We start from the raw sequence: 16,456 nt of genomic DNA, 5'->3' as shown, positions 1-16,456 counted from the left end.
AACACCCTAAAGCCCATACTGGGGGGAGGTAAGGGCTATGAAGGAAGCCTGACTCTGACAACAGTTGAACTGTATTCTCCATTCCAGTTTTACCAGTAAGAAGACTAATACTTAATCTGCATACTGTTTGACTTCTGTGTCTACTTCTCATTTGATTCTGAACTGGGATAAGGAAAGGTTCCAATTTCTCAGTGCCTCAAACTGTAACATGTTTATGGTCCCCTTCTGGTACTAACGGTTCACTAATCTGTTCAATTAACTTAATTCTAAACTTGTTGTGAGGGATAAAATTATATTCATTTAAGGTAGAGAATCCTAGCACGTACTGGATGTTTAATATACAAAAATATTAAAAAACAAAAACTCACCCTCACATCCTTGATATGGGGTCCATCTCAAATTTTTCTGACAAATCAAAGTCGTCGGTGCATCTGTAGTGGGTTTGTAGCCAGGATGACAGCGGTACCTTAATATAGACCCAACAACATACACATCCTCTTTTTTCGGCCTAGGATATGTTTCCCAGGAAGCATGTGGAATGTCTGGTAAGTTAGTACAACTACCTGCTCATGAAAGAAGAAGAAGAACAAAGGGACACTATTACTAGGGCTGCCACAGCAATCAATAAGCCTGTCCTATCAAAGGAGGTCATGTGTTCATTCAGCCTGGAACCAGCCTGCAAGGCCTGATGTATCAACCACACCAGAAAAGACGCATGGACATTCGCTCAAATGTGCACACCTCCAGAGAGGCTCTTTACTAAGGGCACTCCCAAGTGGTTTCCATATGCTGTGCCAAGTATAATAATATTAATTCTCCTTCCTCTTCTTTACACTTCAGAGATTTCAGTTTCTGAACTGAAGCATGGCAGGAAAACTGTCACAAACAAATCTAACTATGTTTCCTGATTGATTGGGGAAAATAAACAAGAGCCATTCCCCTCATCCAGATGATACCAGGAATGGCTTGGCAAGAAAAAAAACAAACTCCAAGCATTTTCTGAGCCTGGGCCTTGGGTCTTGTCCTCTTCTCTCTTTCCCAATGCTACTGATTCATATGATATGGAAATATAATGCAAACATCTACCACATTGGATGTTTATCACTTTTTATCTTCAGATATTTGAAATGGAATATAAAAGTTCCTTTTTAACGGCATTATTGAGATTCAAGTCACACAAATAAATTCACCCATTTAGAATGTGCAATTTGATGGTTTTTAGTATATACAGAGTTGTGCAACCATCACCATTAACTAATTTCAGAATATTTTTATCAACCCAAGACGAAACCTCATATTCATTATCAGTCACTCTCTATTTCCACCTCCCCCTAGGTCCTGACAACCACTAATCTATTTTTTTTCTTTATGGATTTGCCTAATCTGAGCATTTTAAATAAATGGAATCACACAATACATGTACTTTTTGTTGCTGGCTTATTTCAGTTAGCATAATATTTTCAAGGTTTATCCACATTGTAGCATACATTAGTACTTTTTATTTTTCATTTTTATTGCTAAATGATATAATCCATTTTATGGATAAACCACTTTTTGCTTATTCATTATTCAGTTGATGGGTATTTGGGTTCTTTGGCTATTATGAATAACGCTGCTATGAATCTTCATGTAAAATTTTTGTGTGTGGACATATGTTTTCATTTCTCTTGGACAGATACCCAGGAGGGTAATTACTGAGTCATATGGTAACTCCATGCTTAAACTTCAGAGGGACTGCAAAAACTCTTTTCCAAAATGGTCACACCAATTTACATTCCTATTAGCAGTGTATGAGAGTTCTAATTTTTCCACATCCTCACCAACATTTGTTATTGTCTATCTTTTCTATTGTAGCCATTCTGCTGGATGTAAAGTGGTATCTGATTGTTACTAGAAGGCTATCCTTACAAGAAATACTAAAGGAAATTGTTCAAACTGAAGGTAATTGACACCAGACAGTTATTTGAATCCACAGAGAAAAACAATGAGCATCAGCAGAGGTCATTATGTCAGTAATTTGAAACCCAATAGGATATATATTACTACTCCTTCCTTCTCTTAGCTGATTTAAACAGCAATTGCATAAAACAATATGTATACTATTGCATTATTAAGCCTATAACATAGAGAAATGCAATATATTTGACAATAACATCACAAGAAAGGTAGGAGGGAACAAAGCTGTATTGTAGTACAGAAGTGACACCAGATGGTAACTTAAATCTACAGGAAGAAATAAAGAGAGCTAGAAATGATGAATAAGAAGATTAACATAATAAACTCTATAAATATATACTTGCCCTCCTTTCTTCTCTCAGCTACTATAAAAGACATGAAACATGAAATTATATAAAACAATAATTATAAAAATATATTGTGCAGTTTGTAATATATGTAAGTGCAAAATATGTCATTGGATTCTTGGTAGAGGTTTTTATCTTTCTGCACTTTGAATGTGCCATCTAGCTGCTTTCTAGCCTCCATTCCTTCTGATGAGGAATCAGATGTTAATCTTACTAGGGTTGCATTGTACATGATGTGTTGCTCTTCTCTTGCTGCTTTCAAGATTTTCTCTTCATTCTTGGTTTTCAACATTTTGATTATAATGTCTCCAGGTCTAGATCTTTTTGCATTTATCCTACTTAAGTTCAACAAGCTTCTTGGATATGTAGATTAATGTGTTGTTTTGTTTTCTGTTTTGGCTTTTTTTTTTTTTTTTTTTTTTTGGCCAAATTTGTGATATTTTCAGCTGTTTTTCCTTTGTATAGTTTTTTAGCTCCTTTCTCTTTCTCTCATCTTTCTGGGATTCTCATTACACATATGTTGGTACACTTCATGGTGTCCCACATTTCTCTGATGCTGTTTATTTTTCCTCATTCTTTTTATCTCTGTGCTGCAATTGCATAATCTCAATTTATATTTGAATTCACTGATTCTTTTTCCAACTCAAATCTACTGTTGAGTTCCTCTTTTGAATTTTTCATTTTACTTACTGCGTTTTTCAACTCTACAATTTCCATTATCTTTTTAAAATAATTTCTATCTTTATCAGTATTTTCTATTTGATAAAACACTGTCATAATACATTTCTTTAATTCTTTAAATATTGTTTCCTTTAGTTCTTGGGACATATTTATAATAGCTGTTTTTTAATTCTTTGAACTTTTCTGCTAAGTCCAATCTCTGGGCTCCCTCAAAAACAGTTTCTATTGTTGGCTTTTTCCCTTTACATGGGTCACTCTTTCCCGTTTCTTTGCATGTCTGACAATTTTTTTTTTTTTTAAACAGGACATGTTAGATAATACATTGCAGCAACTTTGGATATTGATTCTCCCTTACCACTTTTAGGATCTGTTGTTGTTTCCTTATTTTCTTGTTTGTTTGTTTGTTTAGTGATGTAATTGGACTAGTTCAGTTAAGTCTATTTCCTTCAAAGTGTGCAACATCTAACAGCATGCCTCAGAGAGCACAGACTTGGGCATGTACACAGTATTTTTAACTGCTAGGGATAACTGTGGTTTTCTCTTTGACTGTCTCTTTCTCATTGAGACTTTGGGTAGTCTACCTCTGTTGGTATTACATACAACTATTGGCCTCCAACAATTTTTATCTGATTGTTCTATTTTTTTCAACAACTCCCTGGGGCATAATATGCATCACAGTCTAATCCAATTAAAGTTCCTTGAAAGGGGCAGAGTGTTTACAGTCTTTGAAGCTTGCTCCAAATCTGCCCTGGAAGAATGTCTGTCCTATAGATCAGGAGCTGGGGGAAATTAGAAAACTCATTCTTCTCCAGGCACTGCACTAGAGTTCTTCTTATGGTGTAGGAGCTGTGAGGAGAGAAAAGTGGGCAGTAGGAACAGGCACTGCCACAAAGCTGTGCCCACCACCAAGTACACATATTCCACAACCCAGAGCCAGGGAGAATACTAACTACCAATATTCATAGCTGTCAACCTACCCATAATAGTTCTTCCATTCTAGAAAGCTGGGGAAGATGGGAGATGCCACTTGGCTGCTGAGCCAACTGGAATAGTTCTCCTGCAACATAGAGCCATGCAAAAAGTGGGGACTGAATTCTTTACCAACTGCCCCACTTAGATCCTCCCCATATAATGGGAGTTGGGAGTGAAGGAACAGACACTGACGCCTGTTTGCTGGCACCTATTCAATGTACGACTTCCACAGCATGGATCTCTGAAAAATGCTATCACATAATTTTCATGGGCTGCCAAATCCACCCCAAATAAATTTTTTACCCCAGGGAGCTGGGGAAGATGGGAATTGCCACTCATGAGCCCACAGAAACTATCCTCCCACAAGGTAGAGCTGTTGCAGCCACTAGTTCTAATGCAATGTCCTCTCACTGTTCCTATCAAGTTTCCATATTTTTGCTGAATAAATGCTTCTCAGTTTGTTGTAATCCCTTTGGTCAATCTCCAGAGACCTTGAATGGTTTTCTTTGCTAATTTTGACCAGCTTGGTGGATACCTCTCCAGGAGAGAGGTTTCCCCAAACTCCTCTACCTCTGTTCCAGAAATCCCCAGAAGTTCTTGGTATTTTGTGAGGGCAAAACTTAGAGCACAAGGCATCAGTGGCTTCCTTCCCTTACCAGTTGTATAACCTTGGGCAAGTCTTTTAACCTCTGTGAACAGTTTCTCATCTGTAACATAGGATAATCATAGTGCCCACAATTGTTGGGAAGATTCATTGAGTTAATCCTTGTTAGGCACCTAGTCTAGTGCCAAGTTATCATTATTACTATTGTCATTATTTTTAATAATCCACATGAGTTTATAACTTCAGAGTGTTGGAATCACAACCAGTTCACACAATACTTTTGTACAAGTTATAAAAGGCATTTTTCCTCAGGACACTTTATTATTTGTCTTTCAAAGTAATTATAATAATATAATGATTTTGTCAGAATAAGACAGCTTTCTATCAACTTCCAGAAAATTGTTGAAATAAATATACAAATCCACAAATATCTACAATATTAACACCTCCTTTTAAGGTTGGAATGTGCCCAGTCTTGTGGTATGTGGCAGTCTTGTGTGATGATATATGACCTCGCAGAGTGTATTAAAATCATTTTTCTTTCCAACAAGAAAAAAATAAAGGAAATTATTGATCTAGATGTAAATTTTTACTGTAATTCGTAGTGAGCCTATGCATGCAAGTATACCCATATTAACAGTACTGGTTACCTTTAGATGTCAAACATTGAAATTCCTTCATAGTCCATACTTACTGGGCTCACAAGCAGGAGGAGAAGGATCCCATTTGCTATCAGCACCACAACGAATTACACTGCTGCCTGTGAGAGCAAAACCTTTTTGGCAGTTAAACACAATAGCGTCTTTGTAATTATAGATGGGTCCAAATCCAGAGACAATTTCCCCATGTGAAACATCTGGCTTGTGACAGGTGATTTCTAAAGAATCATGAGAAAAGACAAGTGGATTTTAAAAGGTAAATGGTAATAATGATATTATTGCCACTGCTAATCCAGTTACAAGTGCAACACAAATGCCTGATGAATGTTCATGTCAAGTAGATACAAGGGAAACATTTTAAAGTGAATACACATACACAAACACATACATATATAATATGGCTGTATATATTTTATATATATATATATATGTACTCCTTTTAGTACTAGTTTTTATTGGTGGAGAAGTTGAAGAAGTTATCCACAATTACCTCATAGAAAGACCAATGTGATGAAAACTCATTTTACTGAGGCTTTTAAAAGCTGAAATTATTTATATTATGTTAATAATATATATAATACTATATATTATACAATATAGTATTATAGAATATATAACATTATATTAATAGTATTATATATTATAATTTTATTACATTTGATATAATGTATATTTATATATACATATAAGTATGTGTGTGTATATATATAAAATATGTAATTTCAGCTTTTAAAATGAGTTTTCATTACATTGGTCCTTCTTCGAGATGATTGTGGATAGCTCCTTTAAATTCCCTACCAATAAAAGTCAGTCATACATAACCCAGCAGAAACGTATTTCTAAGGCCCCCAAAACTTTCAATATAATGGCCTAATTTCCTAGATGATTTTGGTTATGGGTCAGTGACCCATAGTAATTACATAGTGCAGAGGCAGCCCAGGGGATCAGAGACCCATTCTCCAACAAGCAGAGAACAAACTGCCCCCTATCCCACACCCCTCACCCGCATCCTGGCAGTCATCCAATCCTGTCAATTCTGCCACTTTAATTCCTCTACAATCCCTTAACTTCTCTCCACCCCACTGCCACGCTACAGCTGAAGTCACCTTCAGTTTTTGGCTGGAGGGTTATACAGTTGCTGTCTTAGTCTGTTCCTGCTGCTATAAGAAAATACTTTTGCTAGTTTATAAATGATGGAAATTTATTTCTCACAGTTCTGGAGGCTGGGAAGTTCAAGATCTAGCCACCATCAGATTCAATGTCTGCTTGCTCTCTCCTTTCAAGATGGTGCCTTCTTGCTGCGTCCTCACATCGGGGAAGGGATGAATGCTCTGTCCTCACAAGACAGAAGGGCAAAAGAGACTAGGGCTCTCCCCTCCACCTCTTTTATAAGGGCACTAATCCCATTCCTGAGAGTGGATCCTTCATGACTTAATCACTTCCCCAAAAGTTCCACCTGTTAAAATGATCACATTGGGTCTCAGGTTTTATCATGAGTTTGGAAGGACACATTCAAGCCATAACAGGTGACTGTCAGTTAAGTTTTGTCCTACTTCAGGTTGTTGTCCCACAGCCAGAGTTATCTTTCTAAAATGCAGCACATTTATTCCCCTCGTCAAAGCCTTTCAAAGTCTCCCCTTCATGATTGTTCTGAGATCCTGAGACTGAAACACAAGGTCCTTCATAACCTGGCCCCTGCCCACTTTTCCGCCCTCAGCTATTGCCACTTCTGATTGTTGCAGATCTAACTCCAGGCATTTTGCACTGTTGGCAGTATCCTGCTCTTTTGTGCCCCTCATCTGATTGTATCCTGTGGTGGGTTAGTAAGCAATATTGTGTAAACTTAGTAGTAAAGTCAGTAAACTCAGATTCCTTAGACTAGCTAACTAATATATGTTTTGACTCAATTATCACTTACTTTGTCCTGTTGCCCTTCTGACACTTAGTAGGTTTTGCTTGCCCTACAGGCATATGTGTTTCATCTTATAGGTGCAAATTATATTTTCAGTTCCGCTTCTTGAACAGACTGAGACTACGTTCCCCAGTCCTCTGAGGCTACTTTCTAATTCTAGACAAAAGCCTGGAATGGAAAGTGATATGTGGTTGCTTCTAGGCCAAAGCTCTTAGCCAGGACACAATTGGCCTTTCTCTCTTCTTCTACTGAAGAGACTGTGAAAGCACATTTTGAAATGGAGGTGCCATGAGATCAAAGCAACCTGGCTTGCTGAGCTGGTTGCTAAGCCAGCACAGACTACAGCTGCCCTGGAGAGTCTCCTGGACATGAAACAAACTTAGTATGAATGAGAATAAACTTTTACTTCACCAAACCAGTGAGATGTTGCTGTTTGTTCCCATATACTGTTAACTCCCAGTTCACTACTCCCATTTTTATGGATTTTATATACTAAAACAACATGCAATAAGTATCAGGTGGCCAAATAAATGATTGCATCCGAGCAATAATTAGTTCATCTTTTAATTTTCCATTTTCCTCCCAATAAATTCACCTTTCTTTCTCTTTTAAACAAAAGAGAGCAAACATTTTGATGCAGAATTCATCATTCTGACTTACTTTCACAGGTAGGAGGACTTGGTCTCCAAACACCTGTTGTTTTATTCTCCACAGTGCAGGAAATGGAGGCATGGCCCAAGAGTGAGAAGCGGGAGTCACAGCTGTAGGTGACAGAAAAGCCATATGTGTATAAATCTTCTTCACCGCTGTGCCTTCCATTCCTGATGTCTGGAGGGGGTTCACACTTGACAACTGAGGTGAGGGAAGGGAAAGAAATACTCAGGGAAGGCATCGTGATAAATCTAAAATTCATGCAAATTCTAAGGGAAGGTACACATACCTGTAAAGATGCACAGGGACTTCATTACCTAACAAAGTTTAAATTGATAGTCAAGTCAGAAGATCTTTACTTACTTTCACACTGTGGGAGAGGATGACTCCAGCCAACTCCTCTATCTTGTACTTCACAATGACTAGTGGTTGAGCCAATTAAGACAAATCTAAATAAGATAAATCAAAGATTTTAATGGAATTCCTCCTACCTTAAATTAAATTAAAGAGGTCTGAGTAAATAGAATGGTTACTCCATATTAAAATAAGGAAATCATATTTTCCTGGATATCATTTCCCATTGAGCACTCCATTCAGTAAAATTTCATTACTACAATGAGATGTGTGCATTTGTTCCTTTGGACCCTCATTCCTTAATCTGTTACTATAAGCATCTACTAGGGATCAGGAATGCAGTTCATCCAGAGCTCAATCAAGCACAACAATAAAAGGCTTGCTTCGGTGTGTTCTGTGGTTGTCTTTGGTTGAGAGTACCAGCTAGATTACTGACTCCACACTCTCCCCATCTTTGGCTCAAAGCTTCCTCTGACTTCCAGGTTGGTGTCTTATTCCCACACATCATTAGCTTTCAGTTCACCACTCCCATTTTTATGGCTCTTGATACGTCCTACTCTTTCCTCAGTTTGTCTTCCTGCCCTCTATCTTGTGCTAACAGAAAATAAAAAAACAAAAGATATTACTAGAATGATTACAAATTGTAGCATCATGAAGGATATTGATAATCATCAATGATATCAAATTGTAGCATCATCAAGGAATAAACCTACAACGTGATAGAACACTAAAGTAAATGTCACCTTCAGCAATCTAAGAGTCTGTGGAATTTATTGAATAACAACTTCAAGAAAATATATCTTAACTACAACACAATTAAGAATTTCTTTACTTTAAAATTTCTTTAAAATGTAGTTTTTCCAACCAAGCCCAGAGACTAAGTGCAAAATATTGTTTCTGGTTGTTTCAGTGGGAACACCTTAGTGTTCCAACAGCATCTTAATTCTGATTCTTCTCACCTTCGCTTATGAAGCCATACACAATAAGGAAAACAGGGGGTAAAAATGAGAAAATCAACAAAAATGAAACAAACAGGAAAGATAAGAGAAAACTAATAGACATAGGTATCAAGCAAAAGAGAATCAACATATACTTAATTGGATAACCTAAAGAAGGAATCCAAACAGAACAAAATAGCTTTTTAAAAATTTATTTCAGGCCAGGTGTGGTGGCTTACACCTGTAATACTAGTACTTTGGGAGGCTGAGGCAGGTGGATTCCATGAGACCAGGAGTTCAAGACCAGCCTGGCCAATATGACAAAACCCCATCTCTATTAAAAATACAAAAATTAGCCAGGCATGGTGGTGCACACCTGTAATCCCAGCTACTTGAGAGGCTGAGGTGGGAGGATTGCTTGCACCCAGGAAGTTGAGGCTGCAGTGAGCTATGATCATGGTAATTACATAGTAACCACCTGGGCAATGGGAGTGAGGCCTTGACTCAAAAAATATATATATTTCAAGTAAACGTTACTAAAATAAAATAATACTTCACTCTACATATTAAAATTGCACATCACATAGCAGCAAAAAATTAAACCAAGTGATTTCTATCAAAACAACAAAGAGTAAAAGTATTAGGTTTCAAAGATAAAGAATAATATCTTTAGATAGTCAAAGAAAGATCAAGCTGCATGAGAAGAAATTTCAGATCAGTAGTATTCACTAGCAAAAGACAGTGCAGCAGTACCTATAAGACATCCAAGAAAAGAAGGGATGAGCCAAGGACTATATCAAGCCCCATTATCTTCTAGGTATCAATGCCTCAGATATATTATCTGAACCTGGAAGAACTCAAAGAATAATTTTCACTTGGGACTTTTTTTTGGAAACCACCATAGGACAAACTATAGCCAACCAAGAGATGACAATGGCAACTTTAGCCAAAGCAAACAAAAATGGTAGCAAATATTGTACATGCAGATCTGAGACCAAAGCAAATGTGATTTTAAGTGTGACTGAAGGAAATATAAACGCTATATGCTCAGATAGCACTGAAATAGTATAACTAACAAAAAATAGAGATATGGAAGAGAAGGTAAAATAAACTCCCTTATTGCCTGATCATTTGCAAGACTAGGAGTGAAAGCAACCATAGACACATGTGAGTATTTCACATTAATATTAAATGCAAAATAAACACTAAGATAATAAAAATGATACAAATTTACTGGTAGGGAAGATAGAAGGGGTGAAAGCGGGGAAGAACACAAGAAAAGTTTATTGTTGTTTATAAGAAGGAACTAATTTAAACTGTCTAAAGATAAAGAGGAATAACAGTATTATATAAATTTAAATGTATATAGGTCACCACTAGAACCAAATTTTGAACCTTCCTAAACACCATTATATATTTTAATAGAAAACAAATATACACTTACATATGTATTATAAAATATGAAATAATATGACAAAACCAAGTCTATAAGTATCACTCACAGCAATAAATGTAATTACGCTTAAAACTCCTAATGAAAGAAAAACAGCTTTTAGTTGAAGCAAAATTCAGCTATGTTACATACAGGAGACAAACTTAAAAGTGTTTCAGACAGATTAAAAATAAAAGGCAGGATAAAATTATACCAAGCAAATTCAAATCAAAATAAAAGCAAAGATAATAATTTTAATATCCCATAAGTTGGACATCAGAACCAAGATTATTAAATTACACAAAAATGGGTACTTTATATGTTAAAGATTATGATTTTCAGTGAAGAGTTATGAATCTTTATGTAGCAAAATATGTATGTAGCGGCAATTTTAATAAAACAGAAGTACATGAGACATAAGAAAAATGATCAAAATATGCTACTAATTATCGTTAAATTATGATAGTTAAAATAATTATAAAATTATTAATTTACTTTAACTCCTATCTTCATGTTTAAGGTATATAAAGATAAGCATAATAAAAGATTCAAAACAACTTATCAAGAAAGTAGATCTGACTGGGCACAGTGACTCATGCCTGTAATCCCAGCAGTTTGGAAGGACGGGGCAAGAGAATCTGTTGAGTCCAGGTGTTCTAGACCAGCCTGAACAACATAGCAAGACCTCATTTCTACAAAAGTTAGAACTTTATCCAGGCATCATGGCACATGCCTGTAGGCCCAGCTACTCAGAAGGCTGAGGCAAGAGGATTGCTTGAGCCAGGGCAGTCCAGGCTACAGTAAGCCAAGACCGCACCACTGCACTCCAGCCTGTGTGATAGAGGGAGAACTTGTCTCAAAAAAAGAAAGTAAATCTGATGTGTATATAGCAAACTCTATATACTAATAATAAAAAAAACTTCATTTCAAGTGCCTGTTGAAATATTAATGAAAATTGATTGTATATTATGATGTGCCCTAAAACCTCTGTAAATTTTAAAACATAAAAATAAGCAACATTCTTGGTTAATCTAGAAGTATTTTTATTTCTTTTATTTTTTTAAATAATTTTTTCATTCTTTAGAGATGGGTCTTGTTACATTGCTCAGGCTGGTCTTGAACTCCTGGGCTCAGGTAATCTTCCCACCTCAGCCTCCCAAAATGTTGGGATTACAGGTGAGCCACTGCACCTGGCCCAGTCAGTTTGGAAGTCTCCAATGGAGGAATGCTTCCACCATGGGACGCAGCAAGAGTTCCAAAAATTAGAGTTGCCAGATTTAGCAAATAAAAATACAGGGTGCCTAGTTAAACGTGAATTTCATGTAAACAATGAACACATTCTTTAGTTTAAGTGTGATCCAAATGTTGCATGGAACATACACTAAAATTATTTGTTGTTTACCCGAAAATCAAGTTTAACTGGGCATCCTGTATTTTACCTGAAAACCCTAAATTAAGTTTGGAAGTTGAGACCTGTCAACTCTGGACCCTCATGCAAGTGAATGAAAGGCAAAGAAGGATGGTTGGAGTGACTAATCCTGATAATGATGGGAAATGTTAGATTGCTTCTGCACAGTGATGGTAAAAATGAGTATGTTTGGAATGCAGGAGATTCCCTGGGGCGCCTCTTTATACTCCCATGCCCTATAATTAAAATCAATGAAAAACTATAATAACCCAAATCAGGCAGGACTGCTGATGGCCCAGACCATTCAAGAATAAAGGTTTAGGCAACCGCATTGGGCAAGAACCAACGTCAGATGAAGTTCTTGCCGACGGCAAAGAGAATATGGAATGAGTAACAGAAACATGTTGTTATAAATACCTGCTACAATCACATGACCAGTTGCATAAACAAGGACCATAAAAGTTGTGAATGTTTCTTTCTTATTTTAATATAAATAGATATTACACTAATTGTGTTTCTTTACCCCTTTCCTTCCCCTACTGTATAAGATGTGTTAGTAGTGGCTTACCTTACATCTCAGTATTTAAGTTATAGAATATCAAAGGGGAGATATGACTCAGCTCAAAAGGAATTCTCTTTTAGGAAGAATATTTCCATGTTTTCAGTGTATGAGGGATAGTTGCATTATGTTAAATGTGAGTATTATTTTGCTATTGGCTTTATTTGGAAATTAAGCTAAGTATGGTTAAGACTAGTGTATACAAATACCAAATTTGACAAGGGGTGAGCTGTGGTAGATTTATGTTGTGTCAACTTAGCTAAGCTGTAATTATGTTTCCCAGAATTCTCTTCCACACATAATGCCAAGTTAGTATGTCCCATAAAAGATGGTAGATGTGAATTGATAGAGCCATACTCCATATGCTAGAAAGGTCAGGGCAGAGCACAGGATGTGACTGCAGTTCACAAGCACTGTTGTTTCTCTGTTCCATCACTTTGTTGGCAGAGGGCTCAACCAGGCCACAGCAGGGCCAGCTCCTGCATGATCTCCTCCTTCGTGTATCCTGGCTTCTGATCCAAGTACATTGGCACTGTGACGAAAGACAACTTCTACAGGACATACCCATTTTTGAAGTTGAAGGCTAAGGGACAGTGAAACAACAAGATGAATTCTAGTTTACAATGGTGGGCTTTACTCACTCATCTTTGCAGATTCCAGTTTGTCCTTGAAGCACTCAGTTCATGTCTATCTTCCCTTCCTGACTCCCTGCCCTGCTGACTTCAGGCCACAGCAACAGACATTGAAGGAACAGCCTCCTGTACACACCATTTAACTATCTCCCACACCTACATCAAGTCATGTCCCTACAATAAATCCTGTGGTTCTATTTCTCCAGGTAAATCCTGACTGACATAATTAATGTAAGTAGACAAGAAAAAGAAATTGGAAATCTAAAAATTGGAAAGTAGAAGGTAAAAGAATCATTGAAATGATGTGATTACAAACCAGGTAATCCTAAGAGATTTCAACTGAAAGAATTTTTTTAAATTTTTACAAATAATATGACGTGGTTTTGCTGTGTCCCCACCCAAAACTCATATTGAATTGTAGTTCCCATAATCCCCATGTGTCGTGGGAGGTAATTGAATCATGGGGGCAGTTACCCCAGTGCTATTTTCCTGATAGTGAGTGAGTTCTCATGAGGTCTGCTGGTTTTATGAGGAGCTTTTCCCCCTTTACTCAACACTTCTCCTCCCTGCCAACATGTGAAGAAGGTGCCTTTCTTCCCCTTTGCCTTCTGTCGTGATTATAGGTTTCCTGAGGCCCTCCCAGCCATGTGGAACTGTGAGTAAATTAAACCTCTTTTCTTTATAAATTACCCAGTCTTGGGTATTTCTTCACAGCAGCATGAGAATGAAATAATGCATAATACAAAAATTTAGAAAGTTAGCTGGGTTATCAAACTAACATGCAGAAATCAATAGTAGATAGATGATTGATTGACAGATAGATAGATAGATAGATAGATAGATAGATAGATAGATAGATAGATAGATAGACTAGTTACAATATAAAATGGATAAATAATCCATTTAAAATACCAAAAACATTTTTTGTTTGGTTTTTGCTAGAGGTTTAAACTCTTCAAGAAATGCAAAATCTCTGTGAGGAAAGCTGAAACACACATGAAGAAACAAGGAAAAAAAAAGACGAAGATGAACAGAGGGAAGAATAGCAAAGGGTAGCAGAATAAGCCAAAACAGACCACTTTGGCATAAAGATTGTTTTTTGAGTTGAAAGCAATTGAAACACAGCAAGATGCAGGAAGGCACTCTGATCTCCCCTTTTCTTGCTGAAGGCAGGAGATGAAACTCACAGGAAAGATACCTTCCCTATACCTGAAGGAAAAGAACACTCTTATCACCAGAGGCAGGGAGTCAAGGCCAAGAGATATCTGTATAAAGAAACTTTGTACAAAGACCACTTTTTGGGTCTTCATTTCCCTGTGAAGATTCCCATGTACTTATTAAATTAAAACCTGTGTGCTTTTCTCCTGGTAATCTGTTTCATGTCAACTTAATTCTCAGACCTGGTGGAGACCCTAAGAGGGTAGAGGAAACGTTTTGCCTTCTCTACAGTAACATATTCTTAAGGAGTCAACATTATAAAATATCTATTCTCCTAAAGTTAATTTTATTAATCTATTTTTCGAGATGAGGTCTTGCCCTGTCACCCAGGCTGTAGTGCGGTGGCGCTATCATGGCTCTCTGCAGCCTTGAACTCCCAGGCTCAAGTGATCCTCCCACCTCAGCCTGTTGCACAGCTGGGACTAGAAGTGTGTGCCACCACACTCAGCTAATTTTTTTAATTTCTTGTAGAGACAAGGTCTCCGTAGGTTGCCCAGGCTGGTCTGGAACTCCTGGACTCAAGAGATCTTCCCACCTTGGTCTTCCAAAGTGCTTGGATTACAGGTGTGAGCCACTGTGCTTCACATAAAATTAATTTTAAAACTAATCTAGCACTGATTTTAAAATATGTCTAACTTTAAAGTTCTTATAGAAAAATACGTACTGTCGGGAAAACTTCAGAAAAGAAGAGTAATAAGATAGCACTACCCATATTGGCTATTAAAACATATTATAAAGCCTCAACTATTAAATGACTGTGAAACTTGTACATAAATGTACAGAAAAAATAATGGCATTGAATAGGAAGTCCAGAAATAGACCTAGATAAGTATATGAATTTTATATAGTATCAAAGAGCATCCCAAATCAGTAAAGGCGAACTTTTAAATAAGTGGTGTTGGGACAATAGGAAAGCAATATGAAAAAATATGGTCTAAAATCTGTACCTCATACTACATACTGTACATTAACTCCAAATAAATTAAAGCTTTGAACATTAAAAAATATGAAAATATAAAAGTAGAGGAAATATAGGCAATTATTTTTAAACCTTATATTGGGGGAAGGCCTTAAGACATAAAATCCAAAAGCCGTTTCTAAAAGGGAAATTGATTAATTTAACAACATAGATACAAATAATTTCTCCTTAAGGGGAAAAAATACCAATAGCCAAGTCAAAAACATTATACATATATATATATACACACACACACACTCCCCCCCCCACACACACACAGAGTGGGAAAAGTTACAGTGTATATTAGAATTAAGGCCTAAATCCTGCTATGCAGAGACTCATGTGTATGTATAAATGTATATATCCTAAAACTTAAGAATAAAAAGTTCAACAAGTTAAGCAAAAAAAACAAAAACAAAAACAACAAACAAACAAACAAACAAAAAAAACAGGAATCAGACCTGCTAACTAGTGCACAAATAAATACAAACATCCCTTGGACATAAAAAAATATACTCAACCTCCCTGACAAAAAGAGAAATGTACATTGAAACTATAGTGAGATTTTATTTTCACCTCTTACATTGGGAAAAATTCAAAAATTTGACAAGTTTTCAAAAGTTTGACAACACAGTTGGAGAGTTTATGGAGAGACAGACATTTGCATACTCTGCAAAACATGAAACCCTTAGGGAAAGCAGTTGGACGATATCTTTTAAATTTTCAAATATGCATACTCTTTGAGCCAGGGAAGCCTCCTCTAGGAAGCTACCCTTCAGATGTAACTACATATGACATACATACAAGAGAATACGTCAGAACATTGTTCAGAATAGCAAAAGATTGGAAACATCCATGGATCCATCAAAGGGATGGTGAAGCCATGACACAACTACACAACAACATTCTATGCAATTGTAAAAGGAAATTAATGAGGAAACTCTCTACGCAAAACCATGGAAATATCTCCAGTATACATTGATAAGTAAACAATAAAGCAAGATTCAAAACTAGGTTCATTAGAGGAAAGGGGGGAAAATAAGAATATATGCTAACTTCTTAGTTTGTATTTGTATAAGGAAACACTAGAAAGATACATAGGAACCAATAAAAATAGATCTTTGCTTGAGGACAGGAAGGAATGGGGCGTATGAAGATAGGATGGAAGTGAGGAT

General features: G+C 36.6%; 1 protein-coding gene across 3 annotated transcripts in view; it reads right to left on the bottom strand.

Moving 5' to 3' along the window:
• Positions 1-16,456, bottom strand: part of LOC105484869 (complement component 4 binding protein alpha) — a 40,356-nt gene that overhangs the window by 12,717 nt on the left and 11,183 nt on the right. For 2 of the 3 annotated variants that reach the window (XM_011746941.3, XM_011746940.3), the window contains exons 5-8: positions 8,146-8,231; positions 7,792-7,983; positions 5,255-5,437; positions 369-566 (exon numbers count right to left, since the gene is read on the bottom strand). In XM_011746941.3, coding sequence (XP_011745243.2) covers positions 369-566; positions 5,255-5,437; positions 7,792-7,983; positions 8,146-8,231 — 659 coding nt within the window. The remainder of the gene's footprint in view (positions 1-368; positions 567-5,254; positions 5,438-7,791; positions 7,984-8,145; positions 8,232-16,456) is intronic. The other variant, XM_011746942.3, reaches the window with a different exon arrangement.

This window comes from Macaca nemestrina, chromosome 1, assembly GCF_043159975.1.
Source record: "Macaca nemestrina isolate mMacNem1 chromosome 1, mMacNem.hap1, whole genome shotgun sequence".
NCBI classification, from domain to species: domain Eukaryota; kingdom Metazoa; phylum Chordata; class Mammalia; order Primates; family Cercopithecidae; genus Macaca; species Macaca nemestrina.
Note: the sequence above shows the minus strand (reverse complement) of the source record. Positions and strands in the feature narration are given on the sequence as shown.